Source organism: Ambystoma mexicanum, chromosome 8 (genome assembly GCF_040938575.1).
Source record: "Ambystoma mexicanum isolate Mex_15411 chromosome 8, UKY_AmexF1_1, whole genome shotgun sequence".
Classification (NCBI taxonomy): domain Eukaryota; kingdom Metazoa; phylum Chordata; class Amphibia; order Caudata; family Ambystomatidae; genus Ambystoma; species Ambystoma mexicanum.
In genome coordinates this window covers 1,140,054,426-1,140,080,707 of record NC_090929.1, presented here as the reverse complement: position 1 = coordinate 1,140,080,707, position 26,282 = coordinate 1,140,054,426, and the positions used below count along the sequence as shown (strand labels likewise).

Genomic DNA, 26,282 nt, shown 5'->3' with positions numbered 1-26,282 from the left:
ATGTTCAGCATGTAACTCTTAACTAGTCCTTCTCCCCTTTCCACATCACTCACAAATCCATTCCCTCATTGGACACAGCTAAGCAGTCACACAACCATCCACCAATCAGATTGAACATCCGTACATCTAACTCCGTCATCAAAATTTCGCACTTCAAATGTACTATTGATCACTCTAAGTACAAGTCATATATCATTGCAAAGCACCTACTTCGAAAAGTACTGTACAAGTGTCGCGGATTTCTACATTCAGCTCCATTGATGCGCACATGCATGCGTATAAAGTACAGGTATGCATATTTTAATCAGAGAACATGTACAACCCATGTGATTTCATTTAAACAAATTAATGCCACTAACTCTGCATAGCCAATACATACCAATCCTCCCCCTTTAAGTGCAAGATGTCTGATTGTACATTAACAAACCGCACTACTTCTTACTGTCTCCCACATAACCTATCCTATTTTACAACCTTCCCTATGTAGTGCGAAACTCGATTTTCCATTAGAAAATGGCACCATTTTTTACTGTATACCGCCTACATCAATGCTACTTCCAATACGATCGTATGAGAAAAATAAACACTCCCAATTGCTGTGGTAACATGGCCCTCTGAGGGTCTCCTGATTTTTCGAAATCAGACTTATAATAAGAAACTACCGAAATGTTTCCCAGCAACTATAATGAGCTATCGCTTACAAACCTCTCTGCTATACATAACACAGCTTAAAAGAAACAAGGCATTTTCATAATCTTAAAATTGTACTCATTTCTAAAGCACTTGCAACTAACATACTGCAAGTAACATACAAAGGCAGCACATAGTGAAGTGAAATGCACACATGCACTGTGTTAAGTATCAAAGGAGAGTACTCCGACGACAGATGCAAAATTAACGTGTACAGTAACATCACTGCTTTAAACACACAAAGTTACTAACTTCTTCTTTTTACAATCGCAGTAAAGACTACCGTCCTGAAAATCAACAGCATCTACATTGCAAGCGACATATCCAAAGAAACCTGTAAGTAAGTACAGGACAACCTTTATATTCTAACTATTCCTGAAACAGAGTGTGTGGGTTATGTATTTAATTTGCGCACCAAACCAAACAGTGATTTCTGAACCATTCTACCCACAAATTCCCATTTATTAAACACAGATTAACAGGCAGAATGGCTCACAAATCCCTGTCTGTTGGAACCCAAAAAACATGCAAATGCCTTACAATGTTAGTACCTGAAAAGAAATAGCTGTTTCAATTTAATGCCATTACGTTTACTATTAATGCATCTCCTCACCACTAGGCCTCTTTGTATTCTCATCTGAAGCACATTTTAGTAGTATACAAACTGAAAAATATCCTCCCAAATCATTGTAAGAGACCAATGCACATTCACACACCACCACAAAGAGCTTCCCCATTAAACTCATGCACACATGCACACAGCACACATACATTGCACAACACACCAAACCATGCCTTCTTTTTTTCTACAGACCCCAAAGAATGCCTACCAAAAAGCAAGTCCGTAGAAAGGAATGCAGAAATAGAGCCAATAAAAATAAAAGTGTCCAACCTAACCATCCATCTGTAACAGAGTTTGTAGAGAACGTTGGAACAATACAGCTAGCACAGTCATTAAGCAAAACAAAGGAAGCTTCAACTACCAAAACTTTACCTCCTCCAACAAAATGTGACACGAAAGACAAAACTCCTCACAAAAAATCGGCTACCAGCACTCCTAACAATGCTACCATTAATCATGATATAGTGACAAGAAACTATAGTAAAAAAAGTATTTCAGACAAAATGTTTTGCCATAGAGTCCTTCAGAATCTAATAAGAAGAGTACCAAAATCATCCTCAATCCTTAAAATCTACCGTAGAAAATTCATCTTACAAGCTCTTGCAGACAGTGCAATCCTTCTGAAAAAGAAGCTGTTTATATTAGTATTAAATAGGATGAAACCACTAACAAAACTAAGTACCAAACTGCAAAATAAACGTATCAATAAACGGAATGTGAACAAAAATAACTTCTTACATATTTGTGGAGGTGAATGGAGTCACACAACAACCACAGAACCATATTTTAATGACGAAGCATACAAACAAAATCAAACAAACACAATTGCCATCCATAGCAGTGGACAAGGGTATGAAAAAATCAACCACAGCATCATGGAACAAGAAACACTGCTTACAAAAGTTTCCCCTGAAAACTCAGAATTACCTCTCGCTTCGACTGAACCAGACCGTCCGGTGTACAAATGGCCGTGCACATCAATGTGTGCCATTCCTAACAAATTATTTAAATCTTTACGTCAGTTCCTCAATCAGTATGTGAAAGGTACAGACAAAATTAAAATTAAAGTGATGCAAAATATAGATATCTGTCCAGTGCGCAAATACACAGGATTACAAGGATATTCATTAGCCTGCATTTCTGGACCTATTTGCAAAAGCACCTTCCATGATATCAAAAGGATAGCAATACATCTTCTGCATGGTACACCCAAATATCTACAAGAAGAAATGTACCGTATTCAGAGAAAATATTTTGGAAGTGAGACCCACTTACAAAATGCAATAGTTGTAGAACAGAGTACCAACAATTCTGCACATAGCAACCTTCTATTACACACATCCAAAAAAGAAATACTAAAATTTAAAAGTGCATCAGCTGAAATACCAAACCATGTGTGTGTGTGTTGCCGCAGAAAGTTTTACAAAAGGAACACAAAAAATATAGACCTAGCATTCAAAATAGAAGACAATGAAAATTCCAAATGGTTTGAATTAGCTCTCTACCTTTTAGCCGAAAACAAATATCAAATAAATGAACCACTAATATGTTGCAGTTACTGCACTACAAAAATAGACAACAACCAAAACTCCTTCCTGTGCTATCAGAAATAATTTGGAATTGTTCCCACTACCAAAAACCCTGCAACAACTCAATTTGTATGATAGCATCATAATTCAAACAGTTCACCCATTTCAAGCAATTATACGCCTTCATCCAAAAACAGCAAAAGTACTTCCCTCTGAATTGGTGAAAGGCAATCGTGGCAAAGTAGTTTACCATTAGATCTAACAGAAAATGTACACACTCTAGGAGTGGAACGTTCAATAGAGCATTCTTTAATTGTCTTGGTTAATGGTGTACCAACAAAAGACAAACAAATTTGGCAACAACTGGTGGACTTACATAAAGTTAGAGAAGCCTTGCAATATCTAAAAGTCAATAACGAATACTACAAGTAAATAAATATTTAAGCAAGCTTAAGGGAAACAACTGAAATAATTGAAGAGGCAACAGAAACTGGACAATTCAAACTTCTGGATCCTGCTGCAGTATCCACTCTTTTGGACCAGTAGACAATTCATCCATTGCATTCCAATGAAAGCATAGATGATGCACTAGAAACTCACCAAATGCGACAAACCAAAGGTTCACTGATGAGCATATGGGAAAAAAGTATGGAAGCACGTGGAAGATACAATGATAGATCCAGTCAAATTACAGCATCAGAATACCGCTCATTACAAATGTATTCACAATATCCCAGGTTTAGACAACATGTAGAATACATATTCCACCTACTCTTTGAAAGTGAACTAGCAACCCTATGTTACAGAGCTGCACACATGTTGAAATCTGGAACCCACTTTCAAAATATGTCAGCTACGCAATTAATATAAAAAGTACAAGAAAAAGATGAGGTTTTACAATCAAATATAACAAATTTGTTTGCAAACATGCGTGGTACAAAATAATACTGGTTCCGACGGCACAGAGACGTACGTTGTATGATCAGAAACCTTGGACCACCAACTTGGTTTGTTACACTAAATTGTGCAGAATATGCATGGGAAGATTTATATGAGTTCCTACGCATATCAAACAACAACAAAACCGACATACATTTATTAACACCTGGAGAACATTGTTCTCTAGATCCAGTTAATGTGCCAAGATATTTCCATCATCGTTTCATTGCTATGGTACACTTTATTTGCAATAAAACTGTTCCTCCCCTCGGAGAAGTGGAACACTTCTTTTGGAGAAAAGAATACCAAGCGAGAGGAGCACCACATATTCACATGCTAATATGAATCAAAGGTGCACCTAAATTTGGTCACGACACTGATGCCACTGTTTTGCAGTTCATCCAAAAATATGTCACTTGCGAAATCCCTTCACAACGGACACACAGTGACGTGCATGGGCAGATTTTACAATTTCGAAGACACAAATGTGGCAAATATTGTCGTTGCAAATACAAAAATGAAGGGAAATTCTACACCAAATGCCGCTTTGGTTTCCCTAGACCAGTTACAGAAACAGGTGAAGTGAACAACTTCATGTCTTCAGTGCGACATAGTGTTAAACGTAAATCACCTAAGAACATGTATTACATAAAAAGAAAAGAAGAATCAAAATACATCAATGATTACAATGCAATCACTGCCCTCTTATTGAATGCAAACATAGATGTGCAGTACATTGCAGACAATTCCACTGCTGTTGCACGATATGTTACAGCCTACTTAACAAAAGCAGAAAAAAAAGAGCTTCAAGACCTCTGGGATGACCTATCATCAGACAAAACACTATCTCAAAAATTGTACAGTCTAGGCATAAAAATGCTCTCTCATAGAGAATGTGGCACCTATGAAGCGGCAGATCGTTTAACAGGTACTGCTGAAGCGGCAGATCGTTTAACAGGTACTGCTTTGTATGGAAAATCAGACAACATAGTATGGCTACGTATTGGTCCTGCTAAATGTAGAAAAAGAGTTCTGAAATCATATGAGGACATAGAAACAATTGCCAGAAATTATCCCAACAGCGAACAGGAGTAGGACTTTCGAAAACATGTGTCTATACCACATAGCTCAAAACTTTGCATACAAAAATTATATAAAACCAGCTGAAAAAAAAGGCAGATATACAGTCAAAGATTGTGAAGGTAGCTTAGTTAAACTTACCAAATGTAGCTTAATAAATCATGTTAAATTGACATTAAAAACTCTTCAACAGAAAGAACTATATTACATGTCTCTGCTACAACTTTTTAAACCATTGAGAAAAGAGGAAGAGATATTAGATAACTATGACTGCTATGAAGATGCTTTCAAAGCAAATGAAAGCGCTATCACCGATGTGAACTTTACGCAGTACAAAACAATGTTGCACAATGAACAGCAACACGAAGAAGAACTTCAGGCCCAGCTAGATAAGGACTCTTCCGCCAGTAGTCAACCTTCTGTAACAGGAAGCCAAAAACCACTAGGACAGCCACTAGTAACATCCTAAAAAATATTAGAGTTGGTGTGCTATCTCAGGAAGCACAAGCAATATTGAGAAACCGGCACATTCATACACTTTATGGCGATAATGCATGTGCTACTGATGTAATGGGACAATTAGCGCACAAAAATGTCAATTGTATGGCCATAATGGCAACCCTTTCAAGCTGTTTCAAATTCAATGAAACAATATTAAATAAAGAAATGCAACCAATAATGGAAATTTGTGCCACAGACAATCTAGACATACATAGCATGACACTACCCATGTGTGAGCAAGTGTCTTGTTTAGCCTTGGCTCCTAGCCCTTCTTCCTCCCCACTCTCCTCACCTGTCTCGTAGTTCTCCAAATCCTCGGGGCTGAGCTGGCGACATGTGTAGTAATCCTTCTTTTCCTTAGATGAAGTTTTCCTGTCACGAGAGGAAGCCACAGTGAATGCTTAGATACAAGCAGTCCTGAGGCTCCTTTCCCGTGATCAGGCGATAACGGAAAAAGCCTCGACGGCAAAATAAAACCTTAGACAAGCAGGAGATTTCCAGGAGATTAGGTGTCAGGAAACCGCCGACAATGCTGGTAGGAGGAATTCCACGGGTAAGAGAAAAGAGGTCTTGAAGCAGGTTCTTCGTAGTGGAAGACTGAGGCACGGAGATAACATATACCGTGCCGAGAGGCAGCAAGGAAACCCAAGACGGAAGAGAGCAGGGAGAGAGGCTCGCCTCCGAGTAGCCGAGTGAGCAGAATAGCAGCCAAAGCCAAAGTAAGGTAATGAGCGGTAGTCAGAGTATAACGAAAGAGAAGTGGATTGCAAGAGGTGCGAACAGAAGCAGAGCGGCCCAGTGTAAACCTTAAAGCGGAAAACTAGCGTTTCACCCAAAAAGATAGCACAAGCCAAAATTGGGGGTTGCAACGCAGCGATTGTTGGGAGACGAATGAATTAGTACCTTCCAGCGACCGCCATCTTGGGCGACCACTAGACCGTCACAGCACGTAATGAAAATGACGTACTGGAACTACTGGTATAATCGCTTACGTCAGAGCCACCAACGCGGAAGCAACCGCCATTCGGCTCAGCGGATGACAGCAAGCCACAACAAGACTAAATAGCTTAGAAAATTCAATCTCCAACACAGCTGGGTTGGAAAAAATATTAAAATGATCCTTAAATTGTAGAGTAATGCTTAAACGTAACCTTGACGTAGAGCAAGGGCTAGTGAATGGAGCACTCGGTACAGTTGATGGCTTTCAGTCATACCCACGTGACACCAACATTCAGTTTGTCAATATTCGCTTTGACAAACTTTCAGAAGTGAAAAGGATAGGGCACTCAACTGCTCGATTCCTGCTATTCAAAGACATGTATGTACGTAGAGAAAAAGTTTCTCTAACTCTTGCATATGCAGTCACCATTCATAAATCCCAAGGTCTTATGCTAGACAAAGCATTGATAGATATAGGAAACACAGTCTTTAAAGAAGGCATGAGCTACGTAGCACTATCACGCTTGCGTACACTTGACGGTCTATTTCTAATCAACTTTGATGCAAGTAAAGTGAACGCTGGTATTCCTTGCATTTTAGAATACAATAGACTACGTTCACTGTACAGCCCCCATCTCAAACAATAGCCTGTTCCAGAAAAAGTAAAACGTGGTAAAAGAAAACTAATTGAAACAGAAATGCAACAGAATCTCACAGCAAATCCTTCAAAGAAAATAAAGGAAGGTAAAGGTTCCTCAAGTACCACAAGGAAAGAAGAACCTATTAGGGAAAGTAAACACGGTACTTCTTCAAAGAAGGAAGACAAACTCCGAAAAAACCACTCATATACAGAAATAGCTGGTCCATTCAAATTTGCAAATGAAAGTGGTGTAAGTTGCTATGCAAATGTAGCAATAAATATTCTATTGCAATTGCCACCAATTGTTAACAACATTTACTTACACAGTTGACCAATTGTCAACGCAACAAATAATCCTGACAACACGTACAGTGTTCACGGAATAAGACAAGAATTGGACTACTGTGCTGGAATAGTGAAATTCACTATAAACTAACAAGAAGATCCACAAGAATTTCTAATGTACTTACTACAAGTACTGGAAAACAAAAGCGCACCTATTAATGAAATCTTCCAGATTTCATACATGTGGAAACATACATGCACTCTGTAGCAATGTGGTACAGGAACAAACCCCACAGGACCGATATGTGTATATATCCATACCTAATTGTGATTCCATTCCATTTCAGCATCTTGTACAGAATGCAAACCAAGGCAGATTATGTACTATGTGTAATTCAAACAATCGGTCCACCTTAGTAATACAAACATATAGCAAGTACATAATACTTATGCTGCTACGTTATAAATCAGATAGTACAAAAAACGTCTGCAAGCTGACTGGTTTCACACACGGTCAAGTGTCACTTGGAAAGTAAACCTTTACAACAGTAGGTATAATCTACCATGCAGGAGCCACAGCCAATGCGCCAATGCAGGTCACTACACTGCATACATTAAAAAGAAATGTGGATGGGTGGAATGTAATGATACCACCCTTACTCTAAAGCAGAGATTACCAGCTAATCTTACAAATACGTATTTAATCTTCTTAAAGCCAAAGTTTAATAACTAATGAGTACTTCTACATAACCAAAAAACGAAGTGAAAAACTACAAACAATTAGAATACGCCATCAGGTATCTAACTGCCCAACACTGTATAACAAGGACACAGTTAAATGAATACCGCAGAACCGTAAGAATAAATGCACAGTTAGAATACGCCAACAGGTATCTAGCTGTTGTTAAAAATTGGCAACAAGGCAACAAACATATCATTAAGCAGAAAGAACAAGGAAACACTCAAAGAAAACAAACAAATAGTTTGTAGCATAGTAAATTAAGGGTTTTTTTAATCCGACAAGGATTTTTTTCCCCCAGACCCACGGATTAGAAAAACAAACACAGAAACTGAGCACAATGCACAGTACACTGGTTTGTGAACTAAATATGAGGGTAAAAAAAAAATGAACTGTCTATTATACTTTGTAAAAAATCTTTATAAAATGCAAATACTAACATGCTTTTTTCTTTTATAACAGAAATTAAAAAAGGCTACTTTCGACAAGTACTGCAATCATGTAACATGTATGGATTCTGAACAAATTAAAGAGTAAGTATAATAACAGTCATTTCTTACATATGCAAATGTACATGGCTATTCTATGGCAATAATATGGTGCAGAGCCTGCAGGCAGGCCTAGCATCTTTGATGAACAACCTACCACCTACAGCCAATCAAGCAAGACTATAGGTCCTACCCAGAACCATCAATCCATATTAAAGCCATGCTGCTTCTATTTTCACTACTTCTAAGTGTACTTTTCGGTGCATGCTCTGCAGCCATGCAGCCAAGACACTACAACGTGCACACACCCACCGCACCACACCACACCCATGTTCACTTATAACCTCACTGCTTATGACTTCAGTGTTGGGTGCATGCCCTTTGGCCATGCACCCAAGCCTCTGGGTGCTGCCCAGAACCACCAAAGCATATCGCAACCATTGTGGCATATAATTTCAGTACGTATAAAGTTGGTTTAGGGAGCAGGGCCTTTGGCCATGCTCCCAAAACGATACGCCCTCCCCACAACCACCTGAGTAATGTTTCATAGTACGAGTGTACCTATACCTGTGATATGCTGCAGTAGATTTGACCAGAGGTTACAGACTTCGCTGTAAGTCCATAGTTTTCTCAATATATGGGTATGCAGCATATAAAATCCATAGTGGGTTACATGTGCAGTGCTTATAACCTTCGGCCGTGCACCAAAGACTCCACATCTAGGCCACAATTAGCACACCGTAGCATACCCATAGTGCTTGTAACAACACTACATATGAATGTGCTGTTGGGTGCATGGCCTTTGGCCATGCACCCATGACTGCAGGCCTTCCCGACAGCCACCTGACTGATGGTCAATACTACGGATGTATTTATACCTGTGATATGCTGCAGTGGTTGTGGCCAGGGCCTAAAGTCATAGGTGTATATCCATACATATTTCAATGTGTGGGTATGAAGTGGTTTATAGCTCCAGTGTTTACAACTTTGTTCTTGGGAGCATGGCCTTTGGCCATGCAGCCAAGACTCTACACACTCCCCACAACCATATGAGCGATAGTGAATAGTACAGGTGTACCCATTGCTGTGACATGCTGCAGTGGTTGTGCGCAGGGCCTAAAGCTTTGGAAGCATGGCCTACGACCAACAGCCTACAGCCATGCACCCAAAAGTCTACAGCCTCCCACACCGACTGTTAGGCGGAAACCTGTGCAGTTCCCTCTGGGACCACTGCAAAAGATTTAGGACTACAGGCGTTGGCGGTGAACCCACTTGGTAGCAGTCTGCACCACACAGATTCACTTGGTAGCTGTGGCTGAGCAGTCAGACTTCTCTCAAGAAAAGTTGGTCAGTATGTGGAGTATACAACATAGGGCAATTCTTCCCAGCAAGACAAGCAAACACGCAACGAGGCTTAGTGTAAAGATAGTAAGTTATTTATTTATAACACAACATCTATGGAAAACACTAAAGCAAATCACGGCAAACAAATCAAACACAATTAATCTACGAAGTAGAAAACGATCAATCCCCCTAGCAAAATATCGACAACTCTAGGTTCTACCGGTACCACTTATTTTCAGACAGAGGTGTATACCTCAACCTAGATGACACTCGAATATTAGTTAGGATGGGAGAGAAAAAGATAGGCAGGTTATGAAATCAACACAGTTCAATCCTATGCGGATAAAATGCACGGCAGGAAGGCAAGAATCACAATAGATCGTAAAGTTCAGAGGCCAGGCCCACTCGGAGAGAGGCAAGGCGCGATGTCCCAAAAAGTCTCTAGTGGAGATGCATTCAAGTCTTTATAGCAAATTGTTATCGGCATATTGAACCAGTTCAGAACAAAGAATGAGCAAAGCTTGGAGGCAACCCAGCGGAACGCAGAGGATTGAGACACCTCACTCGAACCGAATGAAAGGGAAGCCAGGCGGACACGGTACCTTGTTGTGGAGGGGAGCTCCGGCGGGGGCAGTTGTTCCTGGTGGTGGATGCACGTCGGGTCTTGGCCAAGAGTAGAGATGATCTCGTCGTCGAAGGAAAGTGAAGTCCGGTGCACCACCAGGGAAGAGACCAGCCACGGAGTGCTCCGTCACAAGACACCACCTTTTGGTCGCGGTACAGGGGTAGTGGCTATCCGGTTGCCGAGGTGCTCTGCAGGGGAAATTCGACCACTGCGTCCTGAGGCGAATAAAAAGCAAAGGGGACTGGTTGTTCCCACCAGTCAGGGGAAGAGACTCTCCGGCAGGGAGATCTCCTCTGTCGTCGGGAAGTGGTGAGTCGGTTCCACAGGGCTCCACCGGAGGTGTCGTCGTGCAGGTCGGCTCAGCGTTACCCTCGTCGGATTCTTAGGTCCTGTGGCGACTTCTGAAGATCCAGTCCCAAAAGCCCTGCTTTTATGCAGAAGACCCCCATTCATTCAGCCTAGCTGTCAATCAACACATGCTAAGTGGTGAGCGGTAAGGCTCACCACCTGGGCCAATCACTCCAGAGTGCGACCTGAGTTGGCAAGGCAACTCGGTCCAGGGTGCCTAAACCCCCTCCCAAACCCCTTAGGTAACCCAGACAGAATGGCACCACTTTGGAGGGTCTCTGTACAGAGGCCCGCCAAAAGTGGAACAAAGGGCTCAACCTTTGGTTTAGGAGTCAGAGACGAACACAGACGCCATTTTAAAACTGAGTTCTGGCAGAAAATACCACTCGATAAACTTATTTAAGATAAGTAGATCGGTGGCACGTCAGAGATAAATGAGAAAAAGTATCAATCTCCAACAATGGGACGAATCCCATAGGGTTATGTTCGGGATCGAACATAACAAGTAGTTTCCACTGCCACCAGCCAAAACTCGACGAGGGGGGACGGGACAGTGCCCCCTCGAGTAACAGATCCAGGAGTAATCGATTTACCCCTACTAGTACGTCCACAATAAGATGGTTGGTACTAGTTCTGTTAGTAAATTTAGGTCTAGTAAAGCCAATGGTGACTTTACATGTCCGGGGAGACAGTAGTCAGTCCCCGGGTATGGAGTCTATGGTGGGGGACCCGCTAGGGCGCCCCCGTGTTACGACACGTAGGGTGCGGTGTAACACACATAGAAAAACATATGAGACCCTATGGAGTAAAAGACCCCATAGCCCATCGAACACATTGACATTTCAAAGGAATTGCACACATACATGTCCAAGAGTGGGAGAAAAGAGTCTCACTCTTGGCAGGATGGAAAAACATAAACTCCAGAAATCCAGCAAAGCTGCTGGGGGACTCACTAGGTTAGGAAATTCAGCCTAAACAGAGAACTCTCCCTAACACTCGCCCCCCCCAGACTAAGGGACAGGAGGATTTAATCCACTCCTGGATGAATCTCATACCTCTAGTCGATGACATACATCCTAGAGAGACCATCAGCATTTTGGTGGTGACACCCTGACCTGTGCTCAATGGTGAAATCAAACCCTTGCAGGCAGATCGACCATCTCAATAGTTTTGGGTTCTCCCCTTTCATTTGCATTAACCATCTCAAGGGTTGGTGGTCAGTCTGAATAACAAAAGTAGAACCATACAAGTACGGCCTAAACTTCTTCAGAGCCCACACGATAGCAAAGCACTCTCTCTCGGTTGTTGCCCACCTTGTTTCAGGATCCTTCAGCTTGCGGCTGATGAAGCAAACGGGGTGCTCCCTACCTTTCCCATCCAGTTGACTGAGTACGCCACCTATCCCTACATTGGAAGCGTCTGTCTGCACAATGAAGTGTTGGCGGTAATCAGGAGCTCTGAGTACTGGGGCTTGGCAAAGAGCCTGTTTCAGGTTTTCAAAAGCCTGATTGCACTCCTCGTTCCATTTAACCTTTTTAGGAAATTTGGGCGAGGAGATGACATTCAGTCGAGAAGCTATGGTCCCATAGTTCTCTATGAAATTCCTGTAATACCCAGTGAGGCCTAGGAAGGCTCTCACCTGGGTTTGAGTAGTCGGTGTTGTCCAATTTTGCACAGCTTCAATCTTACTGAGCAAAGGCCTTATTTCTCCACCACCTACCTCATGCCCAAGGTAGACTACCTTACTCTGTCCAATTTGGCATTTACTTGCCTTTATGGTCAGATTGGCTCGTCCAAGAGCCTGCAAAACATCTCTCAGGTGGATTACATGTTGTTCCCAGGAATTGCTGAACACTGCGATGTCATCCAAGTATGCCATGCAGAAGTCCTCCATCCCATTCAGAACCTGGTTTACCATCCGTTGAAACGTAGCAGGTGCATTCTTCAGTCCGAAAGGCATTACCTTAAACTCGTATAAGCCAACGGGGGTAGAAAATGCAGTTTTCTCCTTGGCATGGTCTGTCAGGGCTATTTGCCAATAGCCTGACGTCAAGTCAAATGTGCTGAGGAACTTGGCGGCGCCAAGTTTATCCACCAACTCATCTGTTCTTGGCAAAGGGTGGGCATCAGTCGTGGTGACTGCATTAAGAGCTCGATAATCCACGCAGAATCGAAGTTCTTTAGATCCGGCCTTTGGTACTAACACAACTGGGCTAGACCATGGACTAGTAGAGGGCTCTACTACCCCGAGATCAACCATCTTGCTGACCTCACCATTGATGGGGGTTTGTACGTTTTCTGACATGCGGTATCCTCTGCTTTTGACCGGCAGACAGTCACCAGTGAGTATGTCGTGCTGGCCCCAAGGGGTCAAGCCTGGTGAAAGCGAGAACAGAGAGGCAAACTGAATCAACATAGATTTGCACTCTTCTTGTTGCTCGGGTGTCAGATTGGAGGAAAGATTCACTCCTTCAATTTTTTCATCTAAAGGTAAGCCTCTGAGGAGATCCGGAAGAGCTTCACTCTCTTCTTCTTCCTCGGATGATGCTAGAAGCAACGCTCCTACCTCAGGTCGTGAGACATACGCTTTAAGTCGGTTGGTGTGAAAGACTGTCATAGCCTCCTTGGGATTGCCCAAGTCCACCAGATAGTTAACCTCTCTGAGTTTACCCGCTACTCGGTAGGGTCCCATCCACTTATCTTGCAAGGCCCTCTGCCTTGTTGGGATCATAACAAGAACGAGCTGGTCTTGAGCGAACTCAACCATGTTAGCCTTTTGATCGTGCCAGTGCTTGACCAATGCTTGTCCAGCTTTCAAGTTATTGCTTGCTTCCGTCATCATGTGCGACATTCTCCTCTGGAGACCTATCACGTAGTCAGTCACTCTGACTGGCTTGGGGGAAGGAGCACTCTCCAACCCCTCCTTAATCAGGGCCAATGGACCTCTGACGGGATGACCATAGAGTAGTTCGAAGGGAGAGTAACCTACTCCCTCCTGAGGGACTTCTCTATAAGCAAAGAGAAGGCATGGCAATAGAAGGTCCCACTTACGCTTAAGGGGTTCCTCTAGAGCACCTATCATGCTCTTCATGGTTCGGTTGAACCGTTCTACCAACCCATTTTCAGCCTGAAAAAACGATTTATCCACCACAGTTATGCTGGCCCCAGTGTCCCTAATGGCAGGAGTCTCCTGACCATTCACCTGGACACTGTCCTTATAATACTCTTTAGTATCATCGGGGATAGAATTATAGACATCTAAATTCTGTTGTTCCCACAACCCCAGAGATACTAAAGAAACGCTGGCTGAGACTCCAATGGGTTCGTCAGCTGGCAGTAGAAAGTTTCCACTTGCCATTTGGACTTCCTCCTCTGGAGCGAAGGCTAAGGAGACAAGCTGGACCCCTGAAGGTTTACCCTTACATCTGGGATCTCCTTTCACGTGGTCAGTCGAGTCACAAACAAAGCATTTACCGAATGCTTTCTGGAATGGTGGCTTGTTCTGACCTCCTTCCGGTTTGGCACCAGAAGACACACTATTCTGCTGTGGTTTTCCCGGTGGCTTACCCTTCTGGTTTTGTTTGGGGCCCTCTTTGGAATGTGAGTTATTCGAATTCTCTTTTGAGTCTTTTTTAGGCTGTTTTCCCTCATCCTTTTTCTGAGTTGCCCCAGATTCCTTATGAGTAGCCCTGTTGGCAACCCACAAGTCAGCAGCCTTAGCTAGTGCCCTGGAATCCAATTCCTTCGAATCAGCCAAGTGCTGTCTGAGCTCAGGAGAACAGGCATCATAAATAGACTCCAACATAAAAAGATTTCTCATACCCTCATAAGTGTTCACTTTGTAACCCTTAATCCATCCCTCTAAGTTTTTCAACCCTTCACTCACCCGGGTAGCCCAAGGGGTACCATCATGCTTTTTGAGGGTTCTAAACCTCTTAAGATACTGGGAAGGGGTCTTCCCGAATTTAGCTATCAAAGCTAGTTTCACACTTTCGTAATCCGTCTTATCCGCCTCCCCCAACTCCATTACCACATCAGTCGCAACAGGAGGGAGCCTAGAGAGCAACCAGGGAAGCAACGCATTCCCGGTGATGTCCTGGAGCCCATGATTGTATTCAAACAGTTTAAACCAATCCAACACATCTAATCTCGGTTCATACATACCCACTAATTCCTTTGGCATCCGGGGTCTTTTGGGACTGGAGCTCCTAGAGGAACCAGAGGAGAGAGAAGCATTTTCCATAGACAACTTTTTCATTTCTAACTCGTGATTAAGTTCTATTTCTCTGAGTCTTAACTCAGCTTGCTTCTGCTCAGCCTGGGCATTCATCCGTCTGAACTCGAGCTCTTGGTTTCGTTCAGATTGAGCCAAGAAATGTTTATATTCTAATTCGAGCTTCATTTTTTCAAGTTCAAAATAAGCAGGGTTACTTGTGGGACCTGGTATGGGCCCCGTAGGCACAGCTGGTAAGGCAGGTAGAGGAGCGGGGGAGACAGTTTCGTTAGCCTCTCCGTCCTCGTCAGCCCCTTCATCGCTATCATCAGAATTACGATTCAGATCAACACCATCACTGTTATCTACATTTGCTGGAGAGATTGGTTGCTCTGAACCAGTACCCAGACTTTGGTTCGCCAGCAATCTCTCTATTAGTTCTAACTTCTTGCCTCTTACAGGAAGATTCTCTTGCCTACAGAGAGCTCGCAAACTCTCGGTATTTTCACCTGACAAGGATTCTTGACTGTAAGTTTCCATCGTAGACATGTTTGTGAAAGTTGCTTTTTGTGCAAAGTTTTGTGGGTAGTTATCCTACAGTGTCGAAAAGCACTCTAAACTGTATACTCGATACAGATCCCACCGCTGTACGCCAGTGTTAGGCGGAAACCTGTGCAGTTCCCTCTGGGACCACTGCAAAAGATTTAGGACTACAGGCGTTGGCGGTGAACCCACTTGGTAGCAGTCTGCACCACACAGATTCACTTGGTAGCTGTGGCTGAGCAGTCAGACTTCTCTCAAGAAAAGTTGGCAGTATGTGGAGTATACAACATAGGGCAATTCTTCCCAGCAAGACAAGCAAACACGCAACGAGGCTTAGTGTAAAGATAGTAAGTTATTTATTTATAACACAACATCTATGGAAAACACTAAAGCAAATCACGGCAAACAAATCAAACACAATTAATCTACGAAGTAGAAAACGATCAATCCCCCTAGCAAAATATCGACAACTCTAGGTTCTACCGGTACCACTTATTTTCAGAGAGAGGTGTATACCTCAACCTAGATGACACTCGAATATTAGTTAGGACGGGAGAGAAAAAGATAGGCAGGTTATGAAATCAACACAGTTCAATCCTATGCGGATAAAATGCACGGCAGGAAGGCAAGAATCACAATAGATCGTAAAGTTCAGAGGCCAGGCCCACTCGGAGAGAGGCAAGGTGCGATGTCCCAAAAAGTCTCTAGTGGAGATGCATTCAAGTCTTTATAGCAAATTGTTATCGGCAGATTGAACCAGTTTAGAACAACGAATGAGCAAAGCTTGGAGGCGACCCAGCGGAACGTGGAGGATTAAGACACCTCACTCGAACCGAACGAAAGGGAAGCCAGGCGGACACGGTACCTTGTTGTGGAGGGCAGCTCCGGCGGGGGCAGTTGTTCCTGGTGGTGGATGCACGTCGGGTCTTGGCCAAGAGTAGAGATGATCTCGCCGTCGAAGGAAAGTGAAGTCCGGTGCACCACCAGGGAAGAGACCAGCCACGGAGTGCTCCGTCACAAGACACCACCTTTTGGTCGCGGTACAGGGGTAGTGGCTATCCGGTTGCCGAGTGCTCTGCACGGGCAATTCGACCACTGCGTCCTGAGGCGAATAAAAAGCAAAGGGGACTGGTTGTTCCCACCAGTCAGGGGAAGAGACTCTCCGGCAGGGAGATCTCCTCTGTCGTCGGGAAGTGGTGAGTCGGTTCCGCAGGGCTCCACCGGAGGTGTCGTCGTGCAGGTCGGCTCAGCGTTACCCTCGTCGGATTCTTAGGTCCTGTGGCGACTTCTGAAGATCCAGTCCCAAAATCCCTGCTTTTATGCAGAAGACCCCCATTCATTCAGCCTAGTTGTCAATCAACACATGCTAAGTGGTGAGCGGGAAGGCTCACCACCTGGGCCAATCACTCCAGAGTGCGACCTAAGTTGGCAAGGCAACTCGGTCCAGTGTGCCTAAACCCCCTCCCACACCCCTGAGGTAACCCAGACAGAATGGCACCACTTTGGAGGGTCTCTGTACAGAGGCCCGCCAAAAGTGGAACAAAGGGCTCAACCCTTGGTTTAGGAGTCACAGAGACGAACACAGACACCATTTTAAAACCGAGTTCTGGCAGAAAATACCACTCGATAAACGTATTTAAGATAAGTAGATCGGTGGCACGTCAGAGATAAATGAGAAAAAGTATCAATCTCCAACAATGGGACGAATCCCATAGGGTTATGTTCGGGTTCGAACATAACAAGTAGTTTCCACTGCCACCAGCCAAAACTCGACGAGGGGGGACGGGACAGTGCCCCCTCGAGTAACAGATCCAGGAGTAATCGAATTACTGCTACTAGTACGTCCACAATAAGATGGTTGGTACTAGTTCTGTTAGTAAATTTAGGTCTAGTAAAGCCAATGGTGACTTTACATGCCCGGGGAGACAGTAGTCAGTCCACGGGTATGGAGTCTATGGTGGGGGACCCGCTAGGGCGCCCCCGTGTTACGACACGTAGGGTGCAGTGTAACACACATAGAAAAACATATGAGACCCTATGGAGTAAAAGACCCCATAGCCCATCGAACACATTGACATTTCAAAGGAATTACACACATACATGTCCAAGAGTGGGAGAAAAGAGTCTCACTCTTGGCAGGATGGAAAAACACAAACTCCAGAAATCCAGCAAAGCTGCTGGGGGACTCACTAGGTTAGGAAATTCAGCCTAAACATAGAATTCTCCCTAACACCGACCACATACATAGTCGATTGTATGGGTGTCATGTATGAATATATTATGCTGCAGTTGTTGTGGGTAGAGTGTACATACTTGGGTGTAAGGCATACAGCCTGGAGCCATACATCGAAAAGTCTATGCGCCCACAACCACCGTAGTATGTAAAACCCATGTTGCCTGATAAGTTAAGAGGTTATAACTTGTTTTGTTGGGTGCATGGCCTTTCGCCATGCACCCAAGAATGCAGGGCCTCCTCACAACCACCTGAGTGATGTACAAAAGTACGGGTGTGTCTATACATGTGTATGCAGCAGTGGATGTGGCGAGAGTATAGACACTTACCTGTATGTCCATAGATATTGCAATGTATGGGTGTGCAGTAGCTTATTACTCTCATGCTTACAACTTTGTTCTTGGGTGCATGGCCTTCTGCCATGCACCCAAATTTGTGCACACTCTCCACAACCATCTAACCCATTACCAATACACAAATGTATCCATGGGTGTGACATGCTGCGGTGGTTGTGGCCAGGGCCTACAGTCTTGGAAGTATGGCCTTTGGCCTATGGCCTACGGTCATGCACCCAAGACTCTAGGCCCTGGCTACAACCACCAAAGCATATTACACCCATGCTTGCTTATACATGAGTAACACACCCATACATTGAAACATTATAGCTGTAGCATGTACTCATTTTGTACCCAGGACTCAAGGCCCTGCCCACACCTACCAGATACGTGAAAGAATGTATGAGTGTGATGTATGAATGTGATATCCTGCACTGCTTGTGGGCAGGTTCTACAGTCTTTGGTGTGTGGCCTACAGCCTGCAATATGCACCCAAAACTGTACGTCCTGGCCACAACCCTGCACTATGTGAGATCCATGTTGGCTTGTAACTTTAGAGTTGACAAGTTTGTTCTCGGTTGCATGGCCTTTGGCCATGCACCCCAGACTGTACACACCCCCCATAAACATCTAATTGTTAATCAATAAAATACAACAGGTGTATCCCTTAGGTGTGTCATGATGCAGTGGTTGAGGCCAGGGCCTAGAGTCTTGGATGCATGGCCGTAGGCCGTAGGCCGAAGCAATAACACACCCAAGGTGGGGTACTAATAAACAGCACACCCATTGGGAAAAGTAATGTACTAGCGATATGTAGTCAATTGCAATGTTCGCTTAGAACAGTTTCAAGGTGCCTTTCCACAGCACTGACTGCACCCATGGCGGTGTTTGTAATAGCGATATGTACTCAATTATAATGTTCGCTAACACCAAGCGTGTCCTTAGAAGAGTTTCAAGGTGCCTTAGCACAGTACTGACTGCACCCATGGCGGCGTACTAATCCACAGCACACCCATAGGAAAAAAGAATGTAATAACGATATATACTCAATTTCAATGTTCGCTAACATCACACATGTCCTTATAACAGTTTCAACGTGCCTTTCCACAGCACTGTGTGAAATACGACCATTATTAAACCCCTCATTTTCTGTAGGTGCAAACATTTCGAACAAGGCGAGCATATAAAATACATGATTAACACCTACCGCCTAAACAAATACAGTTTTTCACCCATCTCTTAGTCTGTGAACCTCCCAAGCACTATGACACATCAAAATAGTTTTCGAAATAGCATGTTCCCGCTGGTCCCCGCTGCGTTGCCAGTCGGGCGCATCCAAACAATCTGACACAGAACACGACTCACTACAGCCAATCGGCAGACGCGTCGCTTGTCCGCGTCCATGACGGCAGCCCCTTAGCCAATCGGTATCTTGTCCGCTGAGCGAACAGGGAAGTGTGACCGCGGAGCGGACATAGATATCACTAATTTTTTTAGACCTACTTTTTGGTAGTTTTAAAGAAAAGTACTGCACGGATTGTCACCAAATTTACAAAAGCATGCTTTCGGGACCAAGCCCATGCCGCAAATTTGGTGAAAATCCATCCAACGGTTTGGCCTGTAGCTGTGCAAAGCTTTTCCCCCATGCAGTCTATGGGAAAAAAATACATTTTTGGGACCTCCCTCTATAGCTTTTCCCCCCCTGGACGAATCCTCACCAAACTTTGCAAAAAAATTCAGAGTGGCCCATATACTTTCTTTCCAAAGTTTGGTGAGGATTTGTCCAGGGGGAGCAGAGTTATAGACCACCCAAAAAGTGTGCTTCCTATGGAAACAGCAACTTAACCATAACTACACGGCCACTACCGTATTCACTGAAACAACTCTAGTTTAGTTTAGTTGACTAGATGTATCGCAACAAAACCCTTGTAATTCAGCAGAAGTGCAAAGTAATGACAAGCTTAACTCGGTCTGCTCCCTTTGATGTCCCCCATAATGTGATTCATCCCCCATAATGCCGTTTTGTATGTTATTGTGAATCCCTTCTATTATAATATGTATATGCTCATGGGCTTTGCAACTGGTACATGCTGAGTTAAGCCAGTCATTACTTCCAACATCCACTGAATTTTGGCACAACCAATTCTATATTTTAAAACACTACCAGGCCGCTACCCATGGACTTTGGCCATGTCCACTGTATATGTTCCCCCAATATGTTTGCCTTACACCTACTACATGGCCTTCGGCCAGGGCCACCATCCATGAATTTTGAGCCCACTAGCCAGGGCCTTTAGCCCTGTCTACTGACACGGCCCATTCTATATTTTAAAACACTACCTGGCCACTTCCCATGGCCTTTGGCCATGTCCACCAGTGTAGGAAATGGGCCGGAACAAGATGGCGCAGCTCTCCAGCAAAACATATCTTGCCGGAGCCCCGCTCTGTCCTCCAGACCCAGGGGGACCCAGACACGACTCTCGTAGATCCTCTGCCTCATGATGGAGCAGACCGCATTCAGGAGTCTCTGCATTCATGCCGAGTCTCAAGTAAGCAGTCTGCTCTTGTAGCACAGGCTGCTCCCACTGCACAACCCAATCTTATTCTGTGCCTCATCAAGCAGACTGCTTTCTTCTGAAAGCAGTCTGCTCGTTACAAGCGTTCAGAACACGATTTCAGAATACACACACATAAATTGCCAAAGCCTCACATACAGTTTTGCAGCTGTCCTGCATTTTACAGACATCTCTTTATTGGGGTGAATATTGTCACCAATCAAAACAGAAGAGTTCATTATTTGCTTTAAAGGTTTTCTTAATGAATCACTATAAGACATGTTTAACATTTAAAATTGTGGACTTCATGTTATTCCCATAATACTGTTTCTTTTATCTGGCCGGGGGCCACACCCAAAGCCCTGCCCCTTCTAAGAAGTGATGGTTCCCCAATAAATGTTTTCCATTTCCAGCACTGATGTCCACTGTATATGTTCCCCCAATATGTTTGATTTACAACCACTAGGTGGCCACAGCCTTCGGCCATGGCCACTATCCATGTCTTTTCGGCCCTGCTAGTTAGCACGGCCTTTAGCCGTGCCCATTCTGTATTTTAAAACACTACTGGCTCACTAGCCATGGCCTTTGGCCATGGCCCCTGTACAGATGTTTGTTTTCATCTCACTAGATGGCCACGGCCTTCGCCCATGCCCAATGTATATTTTAAAACACTTCCAGCCCACTCGCCATGGCCTTTTCATTTTATGCAGCCACGCATATAACTGCAGTTATCACTCGCATCGGACAAAAAAACAATGGCAGCTTTTTCATTTCTGAAAAGGTTCTCTGCTGCAAAGCGATATCCTTATCATTTTAGGAGAAGGGAGAAGCCTCCTTCTCCGTCAAATATTTAACAAACTACTGGATGCAATAACCCCAGACCTTCCCCAGAAATTGAGTCAATGCTTCATGCCCAAGTTGTTTAGTACCTGGTCCAATTACGTCCAGCGTTTTTTGCTTTTTCCTCTCAGGGAAATTTAATGAGGACTAAGCTGAAACTGCATTTTTTTGTTAATAACTATATCATTTTTTTAAACTCTTTCCCAAAATATCCCACCTGCAGGGCCCTGTGAGTACAATTTTCAGCCAAATCCATCATATGAGTCAAAAGTTACTAGCAATTTATTTTTCGGATTTCCTGTGGCACTCACAACTGGACTAGTCACATTATAGTTAAGGTGAGTATTGAGTTCCTTCGGAAACCTGAAAAATGAATTGCTAATAACGTTTTACACGTATGACAGATTTGGCTAAAGTTTTGCAAACAAAATTGTACTCACGGGCCTGGCAGTGTGCAGGTTACTTGAGGGTGCTCTTATTTAAATAAATAATACGTTTCTGCAAAAGGTTAAACTATTCCTTTTTATGGATGGCATTGCTGTAACTATCGATTACCGATAACTAGCCACCCCATGGTGCACAACCATAGATTCTATTTTCCTACCAACTCATACAAGTCCACTGTGGTACATGTTAAAATGAGGCATTTGGAAGCATTGCATCACTTCTATAAATACAGAGCCCATTGTATCTTATCAGCTTCCACCCGACTGCTGCTTCCATAGCAGTGTGAGAATATTACATCATGAAGTAGTAGAGTATAGAAAACCAATTACCCGGTATTCTAAATCGAGGTTCTGCAACCTGTGGATCTCCAGATGTTTTGGACTATAACTCCCATGATTCCTCATCTTTGACTGTGCAGGATGGGATTGGTGGGAAGTGTAGTCCAAAACATCTGGAGAGCCAAGGGTGCACAGACCTATTCTAAACCAATATGACGGCGTCATTTTAATGTATGTGCTGATCTTTTCATTATATTTTGGGAGGAGGGTGTGAGTCGGGAAGGCTTGTCAGGTTCAAGTAGCCTTTTGTACTGACATAGTGCTGCCAGCTTGCGGTACTACAAATGTAAATGATTTGCAATGGGACCATGTTTACTGTGTTGTGCATTGGAAGAATTCAGTGTATTTATCACCGTTTTTTTCTGTTGAAGGAGTCACGGACACCACTCTGCTACCGATGGCAAACCTCACTTAATTCAAAATGGACGAATGCTTATGAAAAAAGGCCTAGAGGACAGCACAGTTCAAAATAAATTCTACTACAAACCTACCGACTGTTCACGCGACTCGTGCAAATTGAAGAAAAAAGGAGATTCTCTCCTTTCTGGACAGAAGAGTAATAACAAATGCAAAGTTGGAAAGAAAGCAAACTGATGCCTGTAAAATCATGGTCATCGCATACAGTGTTTAAAACTAGGATTTTTCTAGGGATGAAACATAAAACTTCCCACAAAAGTAAAAGAATGGGACATCCTCAAGGCTCTGCATAAATAGCATCCATTGTGAACACTTCCCGAAACGGTGTCATTGGAGACACGTGCGAAACCTTGATTGGTTAAAATGTTACTTTTAAGGTTGATTAGAAAAACGCTGTATTTATTTTGTACATTGTGCAGGATTTTAGAAGGTTGCTTTCGTTTTCAGCATCACTGGCAAATAATTGGATCTTCTGCACTTGCAAACAACAATTGTGCAGCTGCAAATGTGGAAACATGTTTTTTCAAAATACTGAGAAACTGTTTAATAGAAGCAAGATTTGTAACACCGAACATATCAAACAATAAATAAAGCATAACCAAAACAAATGATGGTGCACTCAACTTTGGGGCAAATTCCATTAATAATTTGCCTGCACTCAGGACAAACAGGACAAACAGTGGTGTGGCCACTACTGCTAGCAATGTTGTGTTTGAATTGGTGATTTAAGTCAACACCACTGAAACTCCTTTGTGATCCTGCGGCACTGCTCGGGAACTTGCTTCGTCTACCTAATTGCAATGAGAGCACTAGAAATCGCTCTGTTTCCAGATAATGCGCATGCCTTCTTGTGTCTTAAGTACAGTCTTGTGCAAGTGATGATATTGAAATTCAGCACAACTAGATATCTTTTGATACAGTGCATGGACAAGGCTGTGCAGTAAACGTTAACAAATATTTAATGTGCAATTTGCAAAATTTTGCAAAGTATGTTTTCCTTTGGTTGTAATGGACCTCCAGAGACTTTGATTACAGACAAAACTGCTTTAAAGGCTGCCAGGCCAAAGCCAGATTGGGGAAAGCACATCTTCATTTCTACATACTTACTCACATGGGACTTCGATGAGGAACGCGTCCTACTGAGTTTAAGCAATGACTCTCCATCAATGGAAAATAAACTTTCACTCCCACACTTTCCTCGGTGGGTGCTCTGCATTACCATAAATGTGTTTGTTATGGAATTGTATATGAAGAGTGTCCTATGGTCTACAACATTATACAAACTGAGGCCTTCTTAAGCAGTTTACTAAATTTTAGAGGCATTCTTTAGTATGTGTAACTATATCTCTTGTAGGTTTATTGTTAGGGTAAAGAACTACGATTGTGGTTGATTGCTTCAACAGATGCAGTCTACTTTAAAGTACCGCCTGTGAGCTGCACAAAACAATATGCTGTAAAAAGATTCAAATAAGGGGTTTTTATTTCAAGGAACGCTACAGACTCTTCCTGAGTACAGAGGAGTATATGGACTTTAGAACAGGGCCTGCGTCGGGATGTCTGAGGATCCACAAAGTAAATCTTGCTGTCTGTCTCTCCAGGCTGTTTTGCCGCATTTGTGATCTGCAAAGGTAATCTGGCAACCTCCGGCAATCATAACTTGAATACACTACATGACATTTTATACCAATGCCTTCTATTTTAATTGTTATTGACACAATATAACACACATTACTTTGCTCATAATAAATACTGAAGAGGCTGGCCATTTGTAAACCTAAGAAGTTCAGAAAATAATTGAAGAACAAATGTTGCTTTCCTTTTTTAAATTTGTCATTGAAATCATAAATATACTATAGTACTGGTTAATATTTTTGTATATAGATTTTAATTCCATTGTTGTTACTGATATTATTTGAAACCTGATATATGATTATTTAGCAATGCATTCAATGCTGTACTTGTATTGACTTTTATGAATTTCATGAAAAATAAACACTGATCAGTTTTAAACATCAATGAACCTACAATTGATCGGCGCTTGAGGTCAGAGTGACTGATCTGTATACATTGATAGGTCGGCATTACAGCTGGTGAATACAGCTGGTGAAATAAAATAAAACATTACTACAATTAGATACAGTGTTCTAGGAGAAACTGGAGAAGCAGTTATCACTAATCAACGTGAAAATGGCATTAGAGTGTCTCAATACTTCTGAGAGTGTTCGCATAACTCAAATGTAATTTTGAACAAATTATCTCTAATATCATGGAGTGGTAGTCAAAGGTTGTTGTATATATCTGCATCAGATAGCGAGAAATCCTGTACCTGGAACAACATGTATGAGCTGGAGCACAGCTGCCTAAAAAATGTCTCTGGGTGGTACATTATAGTGAAATAGTTAAGGGAAATAGTGTACACCTTGAGTGTTAAAGGCCTAATGAAACTTTCAAGGCAGTATGAAGATGACCTGTTGGTGGCCTGGAAGCTGATGGAAGAAATTATGTGTTTCCTGCTGTTTAGGATCGCAGTGGGTGTAGTTTTCGAATGTTGATGTATAATTAGGTATTTAAATCTGTGCTATTAAAGCCCTGTGTGTGTGAAATTCAAGACCCAAATAGAACGTTCAACAATGTGATTGACCTAAAAATATCATAACGCAAATATTGTATGGCTGAAAATACATTTCCTACATATATTGATTCTTGAAGGCAATAGAGAATAATGGAATGCTCTAATGTGATGTGGTTTTCTCATTGCTCATGCACCAAATTAATAATCTGATAATAAGCATAAATTGGAAATGTCAATAAAGTCCTACGAAGGAATCAATTTGATTACTAGCATAAATGATGGCTCTTTTTTCAAAAGAATTATTGGTCCAGTGATAGATTTTCCAGTTTTGAAGGGACATGCCAGATTCTCAAATGTTTCTATTGTTTTAACCCAGTTTATTGGGTACAACGTCCTTTCATCATGGGTTTTTCTGTGTTGTTATTTGAACGAGAAAACTCATCGAAAAGTTAAATAATTAAAGGGGGTGGAAGTTTGAGGGTGAACCCCCAAAAATAAATTTAAAAAAAACAAGTTTTCTCGTTGAAATATCCACGGGAAAAAACCCATCGTTATTTCGTTATTTTTTATTGGACTCATCTGTCATCCTAGCATTGGTCATTAGACAATCGTTTCCCTATGCCCTGTACTGCTCATGTGCCCCTGTCTCTCCGTCTGAAGTGGAGTCAGCAACTGAGGAGCTACACAGGTGTGCACCATGGGTATAATCTTGCATTGTCTTTGTACCTGCCATTATAACTTACTGCCAATCCATTTTATTTTAATTTAGATGTATGATATGATATTATACTGTTGAGGTCAGTATCAGCCTTTATATGTGTGATGCGCACAGCTTGTCCCAGAAGAAAAGTCAATAGAAAAGTTGGAATAGATTTCATTGTATAATTCCATTTGAACATTCCTCCCATGTGACAATATTGTTACATTTAAAGGAGATAAAGAAAGAGGAGAAACATTGGAATGCAGCAACAGAGAGCTTTCCTCAGCAAATCTAGGCTTTTTCCATTCCATCATCTTCAT

At 42.7% G+C, this 26,282-nt stretch overlaps 1 protein-coding gene across 4 annotated transcripts in view; it reads left to right on the top strand.

The window, feature by feature from the left end:
* ZNF365 (zinc finger protein 365) overlaps positions 1-25,525 on the top strand; it is a 563,327-nt gene extending 537,802 nt beyond the window's left edge. For all 4 annotated transcript variants that reach the window (XM_069611199.1, XM_069611196.1, XM_069611198.1 and 1 more), the window contains one exon: positions 22,645-25,525. In XM_069611199.1, the coding sequence (XP_069467300.1) occupies positions 22,645-22,867 (223 nt within the window). In that variant the 3' untranslated portion in view covers positions 22,868-25,525. The remainder of the gene's footprint in view (positions 1-22,644) is intronic.
* Positions 25,526-26,282: the final 757 nt, after the last annotated feature.